The sequence below is a fragment of the Halictus rubicundus genome, chromosome 2 (genome assembly GCF_050948215.1).
Source record: "Halictus rubicundus isolate RS-2024b chromosome 2, iyHalRubi1_principal, whole genome shotgun sequence".
NCBI classification, from domain to species: Eukaryota; Metazoa; Arthropoda; class Insecta; order Hymenoptera; family Halictidae; genus Halictus; species Halictus rubicundus.
Window position 1 is genome coordinate 13,038,778 of NC_135150.1, and position 22,462 is coordinate 13,061,239.

The following is a 22,462-nucleotide window of genomic DNA, read 5'->3' on the forward strand; positions in this document are numbered from 1 at the left end:
TCTAGCGGCAATCAGGACAATTATACCGGCCCTAAATATATGCAACCCTTTTTTCATTCAATTAAAGCGTCTAACAGTTCTAATATCTAACGAAATCACAAAGTTATCTAAACTGTGTTAGTCCTTTTAGTATAATAATTAATAATAGTAAAAAAACAATGCCTATCTTCTCGATTACACCTTCTCGAAACATTAGTATGTAAATAAAATCTTTTTGTTTATGGATTATAATATTTTTTTTAACAAACAGAGATTACAAAACATTCAAAAAGATAAAAAAATCATTTTGCCTTAAATCCAAAAAAGATGTTCTAATGTTACAGTACATTCAATTATTAATTTTTATAATTCAATTTGAAATCAATATAATCAAATTCATTTTAATTGCACAAACTTTATTTATGAACAGAGTAAGCACGTCATTTTTAAACCACAGGTAAGCACAGTATTATTGAGCAATCCCTGAAATCAATATTACGATCTACTTAACCATGATTTTGTAACGTGGCATCGTTGTTTATCTGACTAAGAATCCCATGTGTGTCACGTAATGTTTGTACAAAGAACCGTTTTCAACGAGTTATCATTCAATTTCTGATGCGACATAGAGGATCATTCCGTGGAAATACACGTGAACGATCTATAAAACAAATATTAATACAAATTGAATTGTAGTATCCATGTTTTTAATTTTTAGTTTTTAAGTATTAAAACAAGTTTTCCAATTCTGTTTTGCTAACTTCTGTATTTCGTTAATTTCCGGATCTACTCCAAACAAGTTAAACAAATTCCGTAATTTTCTAATTTCTTATTTTTTCAAGGCATTGATTCGTAAGTATCCTCTAACAAGAATAACGTATACAAATTCCAAGAATGGAAAATGATTTTCTATTTAAAAGATCGTTCTACCTTTTTCACTTATTCAAAAGTTATCATTGAAAGTTTAATTCTTTATTCTGAAGAATCGAAAAGAAGTTTAAAAAATTAGACAAAAAATAGAAAATTTAACCCTTATGGGTTAAATTATCATGCATTTTCTTTCATCAATTCAAATATGGAACGAAAATGCTAGCCGTCTTTAAAACGGCCCTAAATCTATGCAACCCTTCTTCCGTTAAAGTATAGAGTGTAACCTGTAGGAACAGAGTTACAAAATTAACTAGACTGCGGATTCTATACGTTTATAATAAGAATTAGTAGTCGAAACACGAAACAGTGAAAACATAAGAAAAATTTAAGAATATTATAATAATATCACAATCACCCAATGTATTTTTCTGTCTGAAAAAAGCGAATGTTTACTATTCAAACCAAATCACTTCGTTCACGGATTGTAACATTTGTTTTCAGTAAAAGGAGGGAATCTTTTTTAAAAACTATTTCTAATAAACATACGAAAATTACCGGAGTTTTCCAGTCGAAGCGTTCGAACGCAAAATTCGTCTGCTTTCGACTTCGACGATGCTTCGGGTTTTCGTAGATTCGCGATAAGGTAGAGTGACTACCTTACCGTCAAAAAATGGTTTTACGTGCCTCAAGTTTCCGTCCTTATATTAAAATATTTCGTCGCTGGTAAAGGGTTCATTCGAAAGAGGAAGGTTCAATCTAGCGCGCGCTGGTCGTGGGCTGACGAGATTATGCAGATATTTGGCAATATAAGCGTTAGAAGTAGGCCAAAAATTGACGATGTGCATGCCGTGGAATCCAAGCATTTTTACGCCATTGGATGAGTTTTCTGGATGAAATCGAGAGCAGCGCGCACTAGAAAATATCTCCAGCTACAAATTGAGCTATATTTTATCTTGAATCTCTGCGAAATAAAGCCAAAAACCTGAAGCACGTTTCTGTCGTCAGAATTCATAATATCGATAATACAGAGCAAAAAATGTGACAAGTCTAGTCACAGACTTAAGACCCGTCGGATCAAGACCAAGACGGATCTTAAGTCTGTGTCTGAAGGCTGTGAATGGAAATTATTAATTAAAAGGTCACGTGACTATCCAGGGCCCTTAATAACTTCGTCATTGTTTGAACGATCGCCCCGAGGGCTTTCGGAGTGCATTATCTTGGAACATTTCGAAAATGTCGGGACCAAGAGTATCGATTCTCTTAGGGGCTGTACGACACTGTGCTTAAGGGGAGGGAACCGAACCTGACCAGGGCAAGCTCCAAATGCCCCGACACAATAATGATCGTCACGCTATGAAAGAACGAACGGCCGCTAGAGGAAGCTAAATAGTAACATTTCTGTCCAGTAGGGGAGCTAGGAACGTTTTCCAAAGTTCAGTATCGAGCAACACACTGTATTGGTAAAACAGAGGAAGAGAGAATGTACGGACGTACGACAACGTGGATGGCGCTGTCGTAGCTTCGTTCGAATAGCCGTGCCGCGGCACACTCACACACCGCCTGATCAGCGTGTACGTGTGCCGACGGCGATCGCAAGGGTCAGGGATGCCTGGAAATATTTCCCAATAATGCAGTCACGGGACTTGTCAATGGTGAAAAGAGCTAGATGAAAGTTCTATCTAGGGTGGAAAGGTCCTCAGAAGTCGTACTTTTGCATCATCGAGAAATGGTTAGCAATATTCGGCAGCACGTCGTTTCTCAGGGAGGCTATGGGAACTGACATGGCGGCACACTCACACACCGCCTGGTCGGCGTGTACGTGTGCCGACGGCGATCGCAAGGGTCCGGGATGCCTGGAAATATTTCCCAATAATGCAGCGACGGGACTTTTCCATAGTGAAAAGAGCTAGATAAAGGTTCAATCTAGGGTGAAAAGGTCCTCAGAAGTCCTACTTTTGCGTCATCGAGAAATGATTAGCTATATTCGGCAGCATGTTGTCCGCCAGAGAGGCCTGTAGGAGCATGAGCGGCGCGTCAACGTGGATGGCGCTGTCGTAGCTTCGTTCGAATAGCCGTGCGGCGGCACACTCACACACCGCCTGATCAGCGTGTACGTGTGCCGACGGCGATCGCAAGGGTCAGGGATGCCTGGAAATATTTCCCAATAATGCAGTCACGGGACTTGTCAATGGTGAAAAGAGCTAGATGAAAGTTCTATCTAGGGTGGAAAGGTCCTCAGAAGTCGTACTTTTGCATCATCGAGAAACGGTTAGCAATATTCGGCAGCACGTCGTTTCTCAGGGAGGCTATGGAAACTGACATGGCGGCACACTCACACACCGCCTGGTCGGCGTGTACGTGTGCCGACGGCGATCGCAAGGGTCAGGGATGCCTGGAAATATTTCCCAATAATGCAGTCACGGGACTTGTCAATGGTGAAAAGAGCTAGATGAAAGTTCTATCTAGGGTGGAAAGGTCCTCAGAAGTCGTACTTTTGCATCATCGAGAAACGGTTAGCAATATTCGGCAGCACGTCGTTTCTCAGGGAGGCTATGGAAACTGACATGGCGGCACACTCACACACCGCCTGGTCGGCGTGTACGTGTGCCGACGGCGATCGCAAGGGTCAGGGATGCCTGGAAATATTTCCCAATAATGCAGTCACGGGACTTGTCAATGGTGAAAAGAGCTAGATGAAAGTTCTATCTAGGGTGGAAAGGTCCTCAGAAGTCGTACTTTTGCATCATCGAGAAATGGTTAGCAATATTCGGCAGCACGTCGTTTCTCAGGGAGGCTATGGGAACTGACATGGCGGCACACTCACACACCGCCTGGTCGGCGTGTACGTGTGCCTACGAGGGCTGGAAGGGTCTGGAATTCCGCAACCCATTTCTCTATAATACAGGGATGTGAATTTTCAGTAATGATTCGCACTAGATAAAAGGATCAACCTAACATGCTGAATCCCTCGAAAATCCGTAAAAATTATTGTTTGCGAAATGTAACAAATGGTTTGACAAACTATATTTAAATAAATGATTCTTTTCTAGTTTTTATCTCTAGATACAAGTGAACGCATTCTAAATATTTTCAGTAAAAATTTGCTTTCTATAACTCCGTGCCGTGACATTGACACTGGAGGGTGTCATAAATTAGCCCTCCCACGACACTGTCCCGCCGAAGACGAAAGAACTTTCCTGTAACCTCGGTGCAAAACACAGTCATTCTCTAAAGTCTGAAACATCACCGCTTCGCACGAATGTACGATTGCCTAGTAAATATGATCCAAATTATATCATGTTTGGTGTCAATTTTATCAGGAAAATGACGCGAATGTGTTGAGAGAAGTTTCATGAATATATTATGAAAAACAAAAGAATTGGGACATTGCATTAGTATTGTCTCACCGATATACCTGACCCCGCATAATGTTACACTCTTCGGCGGTCTAGCTTCTGGCCCCTTTGAAAGGTAGACACTTGGGGGCGTCATAAATTACCCGTTCTCCGATAGTGTCCTGCCGAAGACGAAAGAGCTGGCATGCAGCCTCGGTGCGAAACACAGTCATTCTCTGAAATCTGAAACATCGTCGCTTCGAACAAATGTACGAATGCGTAGTAAATATGATACAAATTATACCATGTTTGGTGTCATTTTTATCAGAAACATTCCACAAATGTGTTGAGAGAGGTTTCATGAAAAAATAATGGAAAACAAAAAAGATTATGACATTCCATCGGGATTGTCTTACCGATATACCTGACCTTGCACAATGTTACACCCTTCGGCGGTCTAGCTTCTGGGTCTTTCGACAGGTACACGCTTGAGGGTGTCAGAAACTAGCCCTCCCAATATAACCCCAGATAAAAGAGCTAAGGGGCACAGAATGCCTGTGGGATTAGGACAAATTTCACCGATACGTAATGTTACGATAAAAATTACAATCTCATTAAAGACAGTCCAAATGATGCTTCATGTTTTTAATCTATTTATTAATACATGCTTTTATTTTTTTATGCTTTTATGTTTTTAATCAGAACAATATTGTTAATACGAATGACTTCTAGAGCTTATCTAGAGCATTTGGACCGTCTTTAATGAGATTGTAATTTTAACTTTCAAATTTTAATACAAATTTTTTTATCTTTCATTCGTTATTCGAAATTTTTATTTCGATAACTATTTTGCCCAACTCTGCGTATTGATAATATCATTAAAATATACTTACGAAGTTACATACGCCTAGAAGGTATGACAAGAAGGTAAAGTATGACAATTTTTTGAGGAGTGCGGTAACTTCGTGAGGATATTTTAATGATATTATCGATACGTATGCAACTTCATTCGAAACAAATTCGTCGGAATTCCAGAAATATTTAATTTAATTTAATTTAATTTAATTTAATTTAATTTAATACAAAATTTAATGCAAATAAAGATTATGCACATGTTTGCTAAATATACCTACTGTAATTATAAAAAAAACCAAGTATATTAAAAGTTACGTTATAAGTTATGAATGAAGTACCGTTATTACCATTATGTATTTCATAAAAACGCAGAAACTCTCGGACCCCGCGTACCGTCAGGCCGGCCAGACAATGCATACAGAAATCCATATAAAATGCGGAACATTGCAAGCGTAGTCGGCCTGGCCGTTCGGTGTGCCGGTCGTTGGGTGTAACATGGGTCAGGTACATCGGTGAGACAATACTAATGCAATGTCATCATTTTTTTGTTTTTCCTTATTTTTTCCTGAAACCTCTCTCAACACATTCGTGGAATGTTTCTGATAAAAATGATACCAAACATGGTATAATTTGTATCATATTTACTACGCATTCGTACATTTGTTCGGAGCGACGATGTTTCAGATTTCAGAGAATGACTGTGTTTCGCACCGAGGCTGCATGCCAGCTCTTTCGTCTTTGGCTGGACACTATCGGAGAAGGGCCAATTTATGACGCGCCCAAGTGTCTACCCTTCGAAGGGGCTAGAAGCTAGACCGCCGAAGAGTGTAACATTATGCGGGGTCAGGTATATCGGTGAAACAATACTAATGCAATGTCCCAATTCTTTTGTTTTTCATAATATATTCATGAAACTTCTCTCAACACATTCGTGTAATTTTTCTGATAAAATTGACACCAAACATGATATAATTTGGATCATATTTACTAGGCAATCGTACATTCGTGCGAAGCGGCAATGTTTCAGACTTTAGAGAATGACTGTGTTTTGCACTGAGGTTACAGGAAAGTTCTTTCGTCTTCGGCGGGACAGTGTCGTGGGAGGGCTAATTTATGACACCCTCCAGTGTCAATGTTATGGAGCGGGCCATCGACGCAAGATACTAATTCGCAACAGGTTGCTTTCAAACCATTAGAGATATTGAAATCAAATTTTTACAGAAAATATTTAGAATATATTCATTTTTATCTGGAGATAAAAACTAGAAAAAATCAATTGATAAATATAGTTTGCCCAACTATTTGTTACATTTCGCGAACAATAATTTTTAGGGATTTTTGAGGGATTCAGCATGTCAGGTTGATCTTTTTATCTAGTGCCATTACTGAAAATTCACATCCTTGTATTATCCAACCTTCCAAGATGCTAATTGGCTAAAGCGCTTTTCACTATGAAAAAGTCCCGTCTCTGCATTATTGGGAAATGGTTAGTGGCATCCTAGACCCTTGCGATCGCCGTCGGCACACGTACACGCCGACCAGGCGGTGTGTGAGTGTGCCGCCATGTCAGTTCCCATAGCCTCCCTGAGAAACGACGTGCTGCCGAATATTGCTAACCATTTCTCGATGATGCAAAAGTACGACTTCTGAGGACCTTTCCACCCTAGATAGAACTTTCATCTAGCTCTTTTCACCATTGACAAGTCCCGTGACTGCATTATTGGGAAATATTTCCAGGCATCCCTGACCCTTGCGATCGCCGTCGGCACACGTACACGCCGACCAGGCGGTGTGTGAGTGTGCCGCCATGTCAGTTTCCATAGCCTCCCTGAGAAACGACGTGCTGCCGAATATTGCTAACCGTTTCTCGATGATGCAAAAGTACGACTTCTGAGGACCTTTCCACCCTAGATAGAACTTTCATCTAGCTCTTTTCACCATTGACAAGTCCCGTGACTGCATTATTGGGAAATATTTCCAGGCATCCCTGACCCTTGCGATCGCCGTCGGCACACGTACACGCTGATCAGGCGGTGTGTGAGTGTGCCGCCGCACGGCTATTCGAACGAAGCTACGACAGCGCCATCCACGTTGACGCGCCGCTCATGCTCCTACAGGCCTCTCTGGCGGACAACATGCTGCCGAATATAGCTAATCATTTCTCGATGACGCAAAAGTAGGACTTCTGAGGACCTTTTCACCCTAGATTGAACCTTTATCTAGCTCTTTTCACTATGGAAAAGTCCCGTCGCTGCATTATTGGGAAATATTTCCAGGCATCCCGGACCCTTGCGATCGCCGTCGGCACACGTACACGCCGACCAGGCGGTGTGTGAGTGTGCCGCCATGTCAGTTTCCATAGCCTCCCTGAGAAACGACGTGCTGCCGAATATTGCTAACCGTTTCTCGATGATGCAAAAGTACGACTTCTGAGGACCTTTCCACCCTAGATAGAACTTTCATCTAGCTCTTTTCACCATTGACAAGTCCCGTGACTGCATTATTGGGAAATATTTCCAGGCATCCCTGACCCTTGCTATCGCCGACGGCACACGTACACGCTGATCAGGCGGTGTGTGAGTGTGCCACGGCACGGCTATTCGAACGAAGCTACGACAGCGCCATCCATGTTGACGCGCCGCTCATGCTCCTACAGGCCTCTCTGGCGGACAACATGCTGCCGAATATAGCTAATCATTTCTCGATGACGCAAAAGTAGGACTTCTGAGGACCTTTCCACCCTAGATTGAACCTTTATCTAGCTCTTTTCACTATGGAAAAGTCCCGTCTCTGCATTATTGGGAAATATTTCCAGGCATCCCGGACCCTTGCGATCGCCGTCGCACACGTACACGCGCATGCTCTTATAGGCCTCTGTTTTACCGATACAGTGACTACTGACGATGAGACAGATCGGGAACATAGTACAGCGCTCGTAGCGAAAAATGTCGGAACTATATTTTGATGAAATACTCAATGATCTAATTTTTCTGGGTGCCCGCTTTCATTTGTTTGATACGTAAGCATACAACGTGATCGGCGTGGCATTGAGTTCCTATATGTTCCCGCTAGGGTGGAAAGGTCCAACGAACTCCATACGAGCTCTGAATCTCTCGATATTTACGATAATGTCACTCGATTAAGCAGTATGCTGCTGAATATTGCAAATTACGGCTAAAAAACGCAAAAGTACGACTTCTGAGGACCTTTTCACCCTAGATTGAACTTTTATCTAGCGATTTTGACTACAGAACAGTACTATTTTTGCATTGTTAACAAATGAGAGCGGGCCTCCCGTACCCTTGCAAAACTCGGGTACGTGTGCGGAACTAGGGAGGGGATGCACTCACACAATCTTGAGCCGTGCCCACCGCCTTAAGTCGTTAGCCGTCGCGACGATCAGAAATAGAGAACGGCTGCGATTCAACCTGGTTAACGGGTCACGAGTGTATGTTTCTTGTAACACACCACCGTCGTCGTCGTCGGTTCGAGCCGTGCGTCCAACCCTCCGCAGCTGCGCAGGTGTATCGCCGGCACCTTCTCATTAACATCTTGCCCAAAAAGCCAGTCACGCCAGCAGAAGGATCTGGCACGGTCGAGTCATCCTATCGATCTTCGCGTCCTTCAACGAGCCGACCATTCCCTCGATAAGCGTCCGATCAGGGAACAAGGGACCGGCAGTCAGTGATCGCATCATCGACCTGGTGCTGGTGAGAATCGGGAGCTGATCGTCGTGCAAGAAGATGCGATGGGCGAGGGCAAAAGGGACCGTTCCGGCAAAAGGTATGGTCAATAGACAAGGTACAACGAACCGCCGAGATTATGCTCGCTGGACAACGAGCGGAATGTTGCATATCGTCCGCGCTAGACGCAACAATCTCTGAAAATTGCTGCCCGCACGAAACACAAGGATTCGGTTAAATTAGCGCCTCCAGTATCTGATTACGTAGACTGTATACTCAGGTAGAAAATGTTCTACCTGAATTGCAACAAACTGGAGTGAAATGAAAATTTATTTTCCTTTTTGATAGGTTTAATTGATTGAAAATAATATAACAGTATTTTTCAATTCCTCTAACAGTTTCACTGTTCCAAATTACACCTACTCATTTTTGTCATAAATGCGTGAAATCCGCTGTCTATTAGTGAAACCTAAGGCTCTGCACAAGCTCTGACAAGTCCTCTTAGGACCTCTGCATGTCCTACCGACTCCCATTTTTGAAAATGCCGATTTTTAGAATTCATGCAGGTCGAGTTTCGTTGGGATTTTTTATTCTAAATTTCAGTGAGCTTATTCTCCTTGTGTAATTCGATGTGATTGCTTTAACACGATTTATAATGTCGCTATAGTCTGTCTACCGACTGCGAAAACGTCACAGTTTCTGTTTGCTCGCATCGCACCGCACCGGCGGGAAACGTATCGCAGGGTATCGAACTCTCCAAGTTTAATGAACTTCTCGGGAGAGACTCATCGAAATTTGCATATTACGTTCGTGTGAAAGAAACAGCAGTTTCCGCGAGTTGGCTTTGCAACGGTTCTCGCAGTGATTTATTGTTACACGTTGCCCGTTTATTTAGAAACTTGCCGTTGTGTTTCTTCTCTTTTGAAAACAAAAATGATATTCGGATTTACCATTTTTCATTGGCAAATTATTTTTTCTGTTCGAAGTAAATATTTTTTAATGCTTTCCCGTCAATTATATCCTGAATTCTAATGCTTCGTTTAGACAAGTAAAAAACATGTAATACTTTTATAGTTCTTTCAATCCACTTTTCTAGCACCACTAGAAAATTCTAGAACCACTTTTCTCTAGCATTAATTACTATCATTTTATTCTTAATTGATATTTAACGCATTAAGAGGAATTTTAACTCGTTTAAGAAATGTTTTTTTTTCATTCAATAATGTATGCAGTGTACAAGAGACTCAAGTATGTAAATATTTGTTTCTTAATTATTTTTTGTTATCGAGGTTAGCACAGATTGCATTTTTTAATTTAATTCCCGTCCGATGCTGACCTCAAAACGAATTTCGAAGTCAGTCGGGTTTCCGAATATGGAGATTGGATGATATTCCCGCAATGGTAATGTAAATTTATGATTGGCAGGATACGTGCTTTTATGGAGGTCGAGACCTCCATCACGAAAGGAAAATAAATTCGTGGCGTTTTCTAAAATTAAACGTCCGGTTCTCTCTTGTAATTGGTACCGATATCGTAGATAGCTGTATGATCTCTCTCTATTACTATCGTATTCCTGATCGATCCATGGCTTCGGAGCCACTACCATTTATTGGACTGCACGCCGGACTGTCTCGAATCTTTTCATTAAGTAATTGTTAAGAATTAAGGGCAGCAAGCGTCGAGCTCGAATGAAAATTGACAGTGTCTGTCGATAAATTTCGTATCGAGGTTTAATTTCCTGTCCCATCTAAAAGCACTTCTCGCGCTTCGGTTGTTCATCATCGAAATGAAGGCTAAGTGCTTTTGTAGAGTCTCCGGTATATTTAAACGTGATGTCGTGCTTAAGCCTTCTAATAAATGAGTTTCAACCTTCCGTGTCTAGTTAAAGTGGTAGGTTTCATTAAAATCTGAACCAGGCCTGGCTAAACAGTATTCACTTTTTACGTATATATTTCTTGAACATCTTGATGTAGAATAATTAATGTTAACGTAGAACGGAGAATGCGTAAGGCATAAAAAGTATTGTAAGGAAATCGTCAGCGTAAGTTCGCTTTTTTAAAAGATAAATATATCCAGCGGAAATGGGGGTGTGAACGAAAAACTGTAAAACGGAGCAATTAAAAAAATTCTCAAATTATATTTATGGGAAATAGGAAAATCGGCAGCATAAGTTCGCTTTTTTAAAAGATAAATATATCCAGCGGAAATGGGGGTGCGAACGAAAAACTGTAAAACGGAGCAATTAAAAATATTCTCAAATTATATTTATGGGAAATAGGAAAATCGGCAGCATAAGTTCGCTTTTTTAAAAGATAAATATATCCAGCGGAAATGGGGGTGCGAACGAAAAACTGTAAAATGGAGCAATTAAAAATATTCTCAAATTATATTTATGGGAAATAGGAAAATCGGCAGCATAAGTTCGCTTTTTTAAAAGATAAATATATCCAGCGGAAATGGGGGTGCGAACGAAAAACTGTAAAACGGAGCAGTTAAAAAGTGAAATGCCTTAGAATGAGCGAAAGGACTTTTTGAGCATGTGGCGACGGTACTTCTTCGGTGTGGGTGGTCGCGTGCAAGCATGGCCGGTTAAAATACGTGCGGATCGAATGCGAATCGCGGACCGGCGAAAGTTCTGACCGGCTACTCGAACATAATTGCGTGTGCGTACATCAACGCGGAAAGGACATTTGTTTGGCGGTGCGGCGTGGGCGCGATGCGGATTTGTCGTGGACACGATGAACGAAAATTAGGGTCACCGGGCCGCGACCGTTGGATCCCCCTCGGCGATCGTGCCCCGGCCGTGATATAATTCGGCGCACGAACGATCTCGAATAAGAATCACCAGGCCACGAGGTCTCGTGACTTTATTCGCGAGATTGGAAAGAGAAACGCTGATCGCGGAATGCCAGCCACGATGTCAGCCGGGCACACTCTCCCACCAACGACGTAACATGTAAATGGAAATGGCGAGTGTCCCCTTATTCGATGATTGATCGCGGCGAATAATTAATAATTAAGAACTCCTGGCGCGGTCGACGCGTTAAGAAACTGGAAGGAGTGTGTATGCAAAGCGACTGCGAAATTATTCTTGCTTAGTTTGCTTTCACCCTTTGCACTTTGAATTTTTTTCAATTTTCTTCCCTATCATTTTCGCCGCCTTATTTACAATGTACTTCAAAAGACAATTCGGTTTTATACTGTATTTTTAGCGATTATATTGTTGCCCCTAATTTTATTCCCAACAAGTTAAAATTATTAAAAAAACAGATGTTGTTTCTTGCAATCGATGCAGGCAAGTTTTATTCTGCACAAAGATCCGCAATCTAGTCATTATTCACTCGAAATTTATCGGTTTGCTTGTGACTTCCATAGAAAATAAGAGAATGAAAATAGAGTATGATCACGTGTTTATTGTCAATCTGTACAGCTTCATGCATTTATGTCATATCCAAAGTAAAATAAAAAGAAGATATAAATGTAAATATAAATCTGTATATTAACAAAACTTAATAGTATTGTTAGCTCATAATAATCGCAACAAATTTTCTAATTAACGAAAACAACTTTCTCCTGATTCTGGCTTTCATAAAACAACCCATGAAAATGAGAATCCACGCAGCTTAACTTTGCTGTGATTCCATTTGAAGTAAATTGTCTGTATCGTTATTGTAGCAATTTGTCGTGCTACTGTCACGTTCAGAACTGCCATTATTCCGTGAATGCATTTTAGGATTCGTGCTCGTTGCTCGTCGATCGCGCTTTACATGGAATTATATCGGAGCGTTCGTGTACTAAAACTAAAAGAGTATCTTCAGTTTGATTGGCATCGTTTTTACTGATCTCGGGAGAAACATACGAGGCTAGAAAAAAAAATTGGCAGCGGTGGGATTCGAACCCACGCCTCCGAAGAGACTGGTGCCTTAAACCAGCGCCTTAGACCGCTCGGCCACGCTACCATGTGACAACGAACTGGATCGTATGTAATCACGTGCAGTTTGCATATCGAATTTTTTCTACAGGCTGAACAACATAACAAGCGGTACAGGTACATGCAAATTCTAATTTTAGTAGGATTCATTCTAGAACACGCGAAAAAACGAACAATCATTTTATTTTAAAGAAAATTCATCTCGCAGCCCTGGGTGAAATCATCCCCTAAAAATATTTGCATATAAATTTGTTATTGCGTAAGATGGAGCGAAACTTTGAAGAAGTATATTGTAATATGACAAAAAAAGAATTCTACGATTTAACTTTTTCACGTTTGAAATATTAATTATGAGACCGCGGAGCTATATGCAAAATGAAAATGTTCTACATCGATCGTGGGAAACAAGTGTTCAATAAAAATTGATTTTACCCTTTACCAATTATGATACACTGAAAACAACAATATTTTTTCTAATCTTTTACTGTTTTAGATTTCACCCAGCCAATTTGTTTATAAACGCACAAAAATTCGCAGTCGATTAAGTATACAAAGTTGAAGTATTCATTACAAAAATGTTTCTTATAGTAGACGATTTATCGAAACGTAAAATTATATCAAAATCTAAGACGCTCATTTGTTTCAATTTTACTTCAATGAGATATTTAATTGATGTACTAAATTTTGCAAAGTTATATATAAAAATTTATGACAGTTTGTGGAACATTTATAATAAATAAGTTTAAGGAAGTTTTGGTCGAAGGTTCTAGAAAGATGAAGCATCTATCGGAGGTATAATTCAGAATTTTCTTCGTTGTACACAGTATCGGTCCGAAGCTTGGGTCTAATCCAAATGCACGTCAATAATGGCTAGAATGCATCGAATCGGGGCCAATTTGAAAGAACTCTGTAATTGTGTGCCAATCACAAGGAAACGTTGGTCAATTACACTCAATTACCGGTTTTGTGGGTCACGTTAAGATGCCAATAGTGAAACAGTCGATGTCATTTCCTGCTTTTCAATTAAGTACAGCATTGTTCAAAGTTTACTGGACAATCTATTGCGCATGATATTGACAATTAGCATTGAAATTAAAGAGGATGAATAATTGTATTTATGCAAGAAATTATAACTTCAATTCCTTTCTACATTTATTCATAGTTTCAGAAAATAATATTGTTGAACTTCAAGAAACGCGCCATTTGGTTCATGAAAATTTCTGCACATCAACGAGTTGTAAATATTCATGGGTAAATTAACATTTTACCTAGTCGGAGACTATTTAATAGAATTCTTAGCAAATGCTACATAAAGAAGGAGCTTAATAATTAATGAAGTTATTATTAATGTTCGATCTCCAAACACTGTGCATCCTTCCTGAGAAAAAAAATCATTCCAAAAGATGAACCAAGCTTGTTCCATTCTTGCATAGTTTGTCCAATGACAGTGCACCACACAAAAGCCAAGTGATGGTGCAGAAGAGTCTTCTTTGAAAAATGTTTCAACCCTCTACTTCTGTTGCACCATTCTTGAGAGAAAAATCATTCCAGAGGACGAAACTAGTTTGTTCAATTATCTAAAGAGGTAATTTGATTCTGCTACAGCTTGTCCAATGACTGTGCACCACGTAAAATCCAAGTGATGGTGCAGAAGAGTCTTCTTTGAAAAATATTCAACCCTCTAATCCTGTTGCACCGTTTCTAAGAAAAAGATCGTTCCAAGAGGTGAAACTGGAGATTATCCAACGGATAGGAGGTACACGGTGGATAAGCAAAGTCGTCCTTGAAAGGGGCCGTCCAAGATTTTTGTATCAACCGGTATTTGAATCGGAGAATTCCAATGAACGACGTCTCCAGAGTAATACCGGAGCGTTTCCGTGCGCGCGAGCCATTAGCCCGCAACAAAATTTCTTTTTCAGGCTCCTCTTCGTAGATCGATGCGTCGCGTCTACGAGTCTCCCTTGTGGAGGCATGTAGCCTCGTACCACCCTCTTCCTGTTCCTCGTTCGACCCCCTGCACGCCCCTACGCCCCTTTCGTCGCCACCCCCGACCCACCTTGATCCTCCTAACAGCCTCAGTTTCCGCGAGCAAGGATTTCAGTCCGTTCCGGGCATCCACCCGGCTCGGTGTTCCATCTCTTCAGGCTCTCTCATCTCTAGTCAACAACCTCGGCCGGGCCTCCACGTGGAACCGGTTCCTCCGCTTTGCTCGTGACACCGGCGTTTTCGGAAAAACACCGTGAACACTGACGCGTAATCTACGCTGCAAATGGTATTCGTACAGTCGCAAAGTACAGTGAACGGAACCCTCGTGCGTCCGGATCAGTTTGCTCCGAAAGCAGACCATCGGTTTCGATCAGATTTTCCAAACCGGTTTCGGACACCGAGATCCAATTAGAAGCGAAAATCCTTTATTCGATTTTCGTATTACTACATTCGTTTTCCATTAACAGACTCCAGATCTTACGCTAACGAGGGACATTGCCCAGGTATCACACGGCGATTTTAATGAAATTTATACAGCATATAGTTTGTTGAAAAATATTTGACACGTATTTTTTCATCTGCAATGATCCATACCTAAGGAGTGAAAATAGACCTCAACGTTGGGCGTGGAAACCCTATTTTTGCTAATTTTTCGGGAACCAGAGGGTCTAGGACAACGATTTTTCTTTTAATTTGTGTGTTTTCGATCAAGGAATGTGGTTATATAAAAAGATTTCAGGAAAAAGATGAATTTTTTAAATATAATGTTAAACAAATAATTGTTTCGGATAATAGCAAAAATAGGGTTTCCACGCCAAACTTTGAAGTCTATTTTCACCTCCTAGATATGGATCATTGCAGATAAAAAAAATACGTGTCAAATATTTTTCAACTATATCCTCTATAAATTCCATTGAAATCGGCATATTACATTCGGGTAATGTCCCTTGTAAGAAAAAGACTAGAAAGTGCAGCACTTTTTCTTGAAATATTTATAAGTACCTGTAGGAAGCTCGTAGAATCATTGTCGCGATTTTAATCACTGTAAATTTGACAATTAAAGTCTCCTTTACAACGATCCCATAAAACACGAAGTACGTTTCTTTTTGTTGCCGTTTTATTGCAGTTTGAAAGAGAAGTGTGCCACTAGCATGAGATTGACCAAAGGCCCACAACGCTGGGAGTGTGTATGCGTTTGATGCATGTTATGTACAAAAGTATGGTGGTTTCACAGTATACAAGGTCTGATCAGGCTCTTCACATGCCTTGGGTTATTCGGAAGTGCAATAAAGTGGCAACAAAAACTTATACTCCAAGTTTTATGGTCTCGTCGCGAGGGGGAGATTTAATCAAATTAAATCGTGAACGAGATTTCATAGAAAAAATAATTTGGGGAAGTGAATGTAAAGGCTTCGCCTCTAAATATAATATAATTATAAATATAATGATATTATACTGTACAGAGGCAGATACTCTAGAAGATATAAATTCTGGACGAGACAAGGCAAAACCTTGAAAACATTGTCAGTGATTGCAAAAATCTTCTTCATATCTGTAGACAATTTCAACATTTTGTAGCTGAGCCAGTATCTCAGCTCGAGTGTGATTCCCATTGATTTCACTTCAAAAATCAGTAAGCCTAAAATAGAATGCTATACAGAAACCTGAGTACCAGGACTGATACGATATCTGTCTCCTGTGCTGAACCCAAGACCTTGATACTTTGATTTGTAAAAGTCACGCTAAATTGTCTTGAAGTTCTTAACTCTTGGTACACAGTCACGCCTCGTCGTCAGTGATTCGTTATCTGCAAAGTTACGATCTACGATTTAATTATGGAAGCTGATCCATTAAACTAGCGAGCTTAGAAGAGCTTTCCGGGTGGCATTTAAATTATTCCGAATATCTACGAAACTATTGGAGACCCTATGAAATTGGGACATTCTATACATTTTGAAAATTAATAATTTATGAGAACATCGACATTTATCCCGAGCTTTTGTTCGATAGTAAAATAACCCGATTCCACGAATGGGCACGGTTCATAAATATCAGAGTAGGTTGAAGTGGATGGTGGTTGAATGGCCAATTGTTCAAATTCCGCTGACAGCTCTCAAATAGGATAAATATCGTCTGGAATGTAATTTAGGAATGCGATAACACCGGCCGGTATTCCATTAACCTAAAAGATAAAAGACGATCGATATCACTCGGAATATGAGTCCTGACAAAAACGTTTCTTCGATTGATTGTCACTTGATTCAATTAAAATCAATACTCGATGGAAAAATACTTCCCTATTTCAAATACTTTGCGGGAAACCTGAAAATCTGTTGTGGCGAATTAGATTGTTTAGTATGTTCTATAAAAATGTTTACTAATCTATTTTTCCATAAATTTCATTGGAGAATTAAATTTATACACAGGCAAAGGTCCTCCTCGAAACATGGCAACAAATCATCCTCGGACAGTGAGCTAGCGCAGGCCAAAGGCAAAGGACGAAGTACCAAGTCGAAGGAAAAATGGCCGATTTTCGAAGGGTTGACGGTCGACGAATTAGCTCGTTACCGACGAAGGCGGGTTCAAGGTCAGCCGAAAGACAATCTTGGACTTTATCCGGAATCGGAAGACAGACTTCTCGAGCCTGAGAAAACCACCCGTGCGAATAACGAGGATTCGCTCAAGGTTAGCCGAAGAGTAATTTGTTTAAATCTCGATTAACCTTCGAAACTGGCTGGTAGCATATTAGGAAGTATCCTACTTGAAACGCCATTCTTCGCTAACTTGTTTGCAATTTGTTCCGATCTTGAGAAAATCGCTCTTGAAGACTTATTTAGTACACTGATATTTGCAATAAACAGAATCGATGCAAAGTGAGTTTTAACATTTCTGATTTAGTCTTTCGTTCAGCATCAGTTGTTCTGCTTTGTAAAAGTCACTGAAAGAAAATTCGGAAAATAAACGGAGTGCATTAAATAAACAAACAGGGCGGCTGATTACTAAATTCATTAAGCAACAATTTTCCGATTCATAGATGTACCCCTTACCGTAGGAAAATGTCTGGCTGGAAGGAAGCAAACCGGTCGAAGATGTTCGGCCGAAGGATTTATTAGAAGAGAGCACGGAAGCTTCGGATCACGAAGAGATCGACGAGCGAAACAAAGTAGACACGGAACCAGGCACAATAAATAAAGAATCTGCGACGGCTTTGTGGCATACCAACGAGGATGAAACGATGGAGACCCACACCGAAAGCTCCAAGTTCGTCGGCCATATTGGAGTTCCTAAACGACCATCTCTGATTAGAAGGTAAATCACTGTTTTTAAAACGTTATAGTTATCGTTAATCGGGACAAGGATAAGGGACCCAATTATACTGTGGAGGTACCAATTACCGTGCCTATGTGACCATATTTATTTTTCAAGCATAATGAATATTCAAAAAGATATATATAACATATATATTAACTGATTTTAATTCATATAGGCACAGTAATTGGTACCTCCACAGTAATCGGGTGCCTTACTCTATTTTAGTACTTTTACTTTAACGATTATGTGGCAACCTCATTTTCCATGCCCCCTTGAACAATTTTTCGCATCAAGCCGAAACACAATGTTTATGTGAAAATTATATTCTGCGGAGTTAATCGATTTGGCAAGTGAGAGGCTCATATAATTGCTGTTTACTTTACTGATAAACGAGGTTGATATATCAAGACTAATAATATTTATTTTCAATTTCGCAAAAGGGGTACCACTTTGAAAAGAAATGGACAGTTTTACACGGACACGGAAACGTACTCGTCGTACGTAGCCTACGAAGGTCAGCACAGACCGGAACTAGCTCGAAGACCCACCTCGCTGAAAATGGAGGGCGACTTGCAGACGACCACCGAGAAATGCGAGAAATTCATACAGTGGTTGAACGTCAGTCGTCCGGAGCTTATGCGCGTGCCCACGCACCTGAAACTTGAGGGTGAGATTGAAACGACTACCGAAAACCACGAGAAATACGTGCCGTTCGTGGGTGTGCGTAGACCGGAACTGCTGAGACAGCATACTAATCTAAAGTTGGAGGGTGAATCGAATTTCATGCCGGAGTACACCGAAGTTTTCAAGAGACATCACAACAGAGGTGACGTACAAGTTGGTTTTCCAAAATAGGGTCGGCATGATTTTCAGAGAGTTCTAATCCGAGCTAAGTTTCACGAAGCAATTTATACCGCGCTTTGAATAGTGATCTTGAAGCGTTACCAGATCGACACTGAACATTTGCTTTAATTTGAATATTTTATACTGTAGAAAGACCGCAACCAGTGAAACCGGAAACGCATCTAAGAACAGGAACGGATTTCTTCAAAAGCACGGAAAACACGGAGAACTTTATCAATCCCCGTGCAAGGGAGGCGCAATTGATGAGCGAATTGAACAGAGACATCGAAGAAGAAGAGAAGAGGCGAAACGAACGAAAGGAGAAGAGAACGGAAGAAGAGATGAAGATGTTGGTCTCGAAGTTGGAAGACTTGAAGTGTCCGCCGCTCGAAGTTCCTGAGTACAAAGACGCGTACAAGGCAATTTCTACTTTTTCAACCTGATTCGACGTAAAACTCGAGTGAAATATAGTCGGGGAAAAAATTAATACATTTTTCGGATACCCTGTATAACTTACATAGATCTACAGACGATTTACCTTATCCGATCCGCACAGATGGAAAAATTAAAAATCGCGACCTCTACTTTTCTTTTCACAATTTCGACCAATGGTGATTTTTCATTAAATCTTTCTAATAATAAATTAAACATCTCCAGAAAACTCAAATCGTTTGGTCTAATTTCAAAAAGCTTGTTAGTATTTAAAGGGAGTCCATTTAATTTTGTCCCCGACAGTATATCACAAAACACTTTCTACATGCATTTTGTAAAGCTACGTTGTTCCATTGCAGAATTTTCCAAGGGGACGGCCGAAAATTATAAAACCGGAAGACGAGATCGGGCGAGCGGATGGCTCGAAGGTTTCTTCGTCGCCTACCAGCAAGTTTTCCACAAAAATCGACCAGGATCCGGAATACAAATCGAAGTACTTGGATTATCAGAGGGACCACCCTGTGTATCGAAAACCGCCATTGACGCTGAGATCAACGCTGGTTCCCCCGGAATACTGTGCGCCTTATGCTAAACAGGACAGCAAACGATGCGATTATGAGCTGACCAGCGAGGTGAGATCTCAGTATGTTCCCTACGGTTGCGTGCCGAAGGTGGAACCCTTGAGGATGCCATCCAGTTTACGGCTGGAGGGAAACATCGACCTCGAACCGGAATACAGGATGGCTTACTGTACGAAACGCGAAAGCCAATGCGCCAATCCAAGAATGCACCGTAGACGAGATCATAGTTTAAGTGCTTCCAGACGGAAAGAGAATCACTGGATACACAACGCGGATCAATTCGATCGCGTGAATACTGTCCAGGATCAGAACGCTTTTCAGATACTGAATACCCGAATCCACGAGGACAGCGTTTGCGGGAAACCACCCTCGGGTAGTCGCAGGTTTGTATGCAAAAATTGGTAAAACAAACGATATTTTTTACTTGACGTGAACTTCTCTCAATTACACTGTTTAACACATATTTGGACCTCGAACTTATATGAAGGTACAGTAATATGAAACAAATCAGCTTTGATATCGTTGATTTTGAAAGTCTTGTTTGTTGGAATTTGTTGAAATTGAAGAAATTATTTGTGAAGTAATATTGCATATACTTGTTGAACAATGTTATTGAAATGTTATGATTATTGTTTCGCATTGATTATACACGTGTTTCATTAGCAACTGTTTTTTTAAGGAATTCATTTGGATCCACATTTGTATTAATTTGATAAACTCATATATGTTCTTTATTCATCCATTCCGTGTCATAGAAGTTAATATACATCAGAATTTATATATTTGTTTATCAATTGAAATCGTGCATGTAATTATAAGAAAAATTCTTGCATGTAACAATGTGTAATAATAATAAAGAACAATTAATTTATTGTTTAAACAAGGCTCTTCTTGAGTTTATATTGATTACCCAAACAGTTCCTTAAAAATACTGTGTCATGTTAAAGAAACACCTTGTATCAATTCTTCGATGTAAATGTAATTATCGTGTTATAATAATACAGACATTCGAGGACATCCCAAATTCACCCACAAAAGCTAGGACAGTTAGATGCACCAGAGTGCAACAGATTAAAGGACGAATCGTCTAGTCCAACTTATCGACTTCATGTCTGTAACGTTGATGATGAATCCCAAGGTTTTCGACGCAGACGATCGCCATCACTTCAGTCTTCCGGAAGGATACGCAATCCTTCACCTGATCGTGCACTTCCCACTGATGTTATCAGACCATATTCTCCTAGTTTCGGTAAAACCACTAAGCAACATAGTAATGGTCAATCATTTGTCGTTTTGGATAACGAAATTTATGACTCGAATAAAAATGAGATACGCAGGAAACTAACGGATAGAAATTATAATATTGATGGCACGCTTGCCCACTCCAAAGGAAGAAATAGAGCTACAAGTAATTGGATGCCACCATGGTATGACAGTACAAATACTATCTAAAGCAATAACTGCATTATTTGCTTTGAATAAAAGTAGACTTTCCTTATTGGTGCAAAATAATACAATTTTTGCGCAAATGTGAAACATATTACAAGTATATGTCTTTTACAAATTTTTCGTTTCAAACAAATATACATACTTGTATACAATTTAATGAAGAAATTAGTGCAGCATTCAATACATATTACTTTTGTTGCACAATGGCAAAACAATGCTGAGTAACAAAGAACAACATAAAACTTTGTATATGAATATGTAGAAAACATAAAATTTGTATTTCATAAAAGTTAACAAATCATGTATTTTTTTGTTTATACATTCCTTTTAAAAAGTTTAAGAAGATGTTAAGTTTATAAGATTTTAAAAAACAGATTATAAAATATGTCTACGATAATTTATTCTGTTGCAGTATTATATTAAATGCTTAGTCTAGATATGATATTTATAATATATAGCAAATTGAACAAATTTTGTTGTTTAGAAATTATTAGGTCTAGTAGAAAGTACTATGCATTTTTTAAAGTTAATTTTCCATATTTAAAGCTACAAAAAAATAGATAAAAAATGATTATTATATTATTCCACTTTTTTCTGTGAGGAAAATTGTCATCTTATACACAGTATAAATCTAATAAAATAATAAATGTAATTTCTATTAAACATTGTTTTCGAAATTGGTCAAAGCTTTCTGGTAGACATAATACTTCCTTTTCATTAAGATTTAAATATATAAATTATAAATGTAGAAAGTCTATAAACATATGTATATCGTACATACATAAAACTGCCAAGTTTATAATATTGTATTATTCTATACTGAAATCTATATTAAAGCAAGTGAAATCAAAAACTTTGTTATTCCTTGTCATTTGTATACAAATATCTATACCTACATACTATATGTATATAAAAAATTAAAATTTCTAACTTTATCAAATTTCTTGTCTATTTGTATAATTTCTAAATCTTGTAGAAATACTAAGTACATTTATATATTTAAATAAAATCGTTATTCTACTTTTAAATATTTAATAAACGTACCTATATATTGAAAAATAAAAGTACACAAATGCTGCCTGTTTAAAATGATGCGTCGTTACAAGAAATCGTTGCTATTTAATGTGATTACTATAGCATGATACAATAATAACTTTGAAAATTAGGAAACATTACGAATACAGGTAAATATTTACACATCGATCA

General features: G+C 39.4%; 1 protein-coding gene and 1 non-coding gene across 3 annotated transcripts; one reads left to right on the forward strand and one right to left on the reverse strand.

Annotated features, from left to right (window-relative positions):
- Window positions 1–8,484: 8,484 nt before the first annotated feature.
- On the forward strand, window positions 8,485–22,301 carry LOC143365295 (uncharacterized). 2 transcript variants are annotated; one of them, XM_076805354.1, is made up of 7 exons: window positions 8,485–8,822; window positions 17,066–17,324; window positions 17,692–17,948; window positions 18,392–18,777; window positions 18,945–19,213; window positions 19,586–20,190; window positions 20,812–22,301. In XM_076805354.1, exons 1-7 carry the CDS (start codon window positions 8,788–8,790, stop codon window positions 21,257–21,259), a joined length of 2,259 nt encoding a protein of 752 aa, XP_076661469.1. In that variant the 5' UTR covers window positions 8,485–8,787; the 3' UTR covers window positions 21,260–22,301. The 2 variants fall into 2 exon arrangements, with proteins under 2 accessions (XP_076661469.1, XP_076661468.1); XM_076805353.1 differs by lacking the exon at window positions 8,485–8,822 and having other exon boundaries at window positions 16,029–17,324.
- On the reverse strand, window positions 12,600–12,681 carry Trnal-aag (transfer RNA leucine (anticodon AAG)). Its single transcript has one exon. It is a non-coding gene; the product is annotated as a tRNA-Leu (tRNA).
- Window positions 22,302–22,462: the final 161 nt, after the last annotated feature.

What these genes read in the sequence shown, in the direction of transcription:
- LOC143365295 (XM_076805353.1), top strand. Translation starts at nt 16,857, where the DNA reads ATGAGTCCTGACAAAAACGTTTCTTCGATTGATTGTCACTTGATTCAA. An exon ending in CGACCATCTCTGATTAGAAG is followed by an intron (nt 17,949 to 18,391) that starts GTAAATCACTGT and finishes ATTTCGCAAAAG; the next exon opens with GGGTACCACTTTGAAAAGAA. An exon ending in CAAGAGACATCACAACAGAG is followed by an intron (nt 18,778 to 18,944) that starts GTGACGTACAAG and finishes TTTATACTGTAG; the next exon opens with AAAGACCGCAACCAGTGAAA.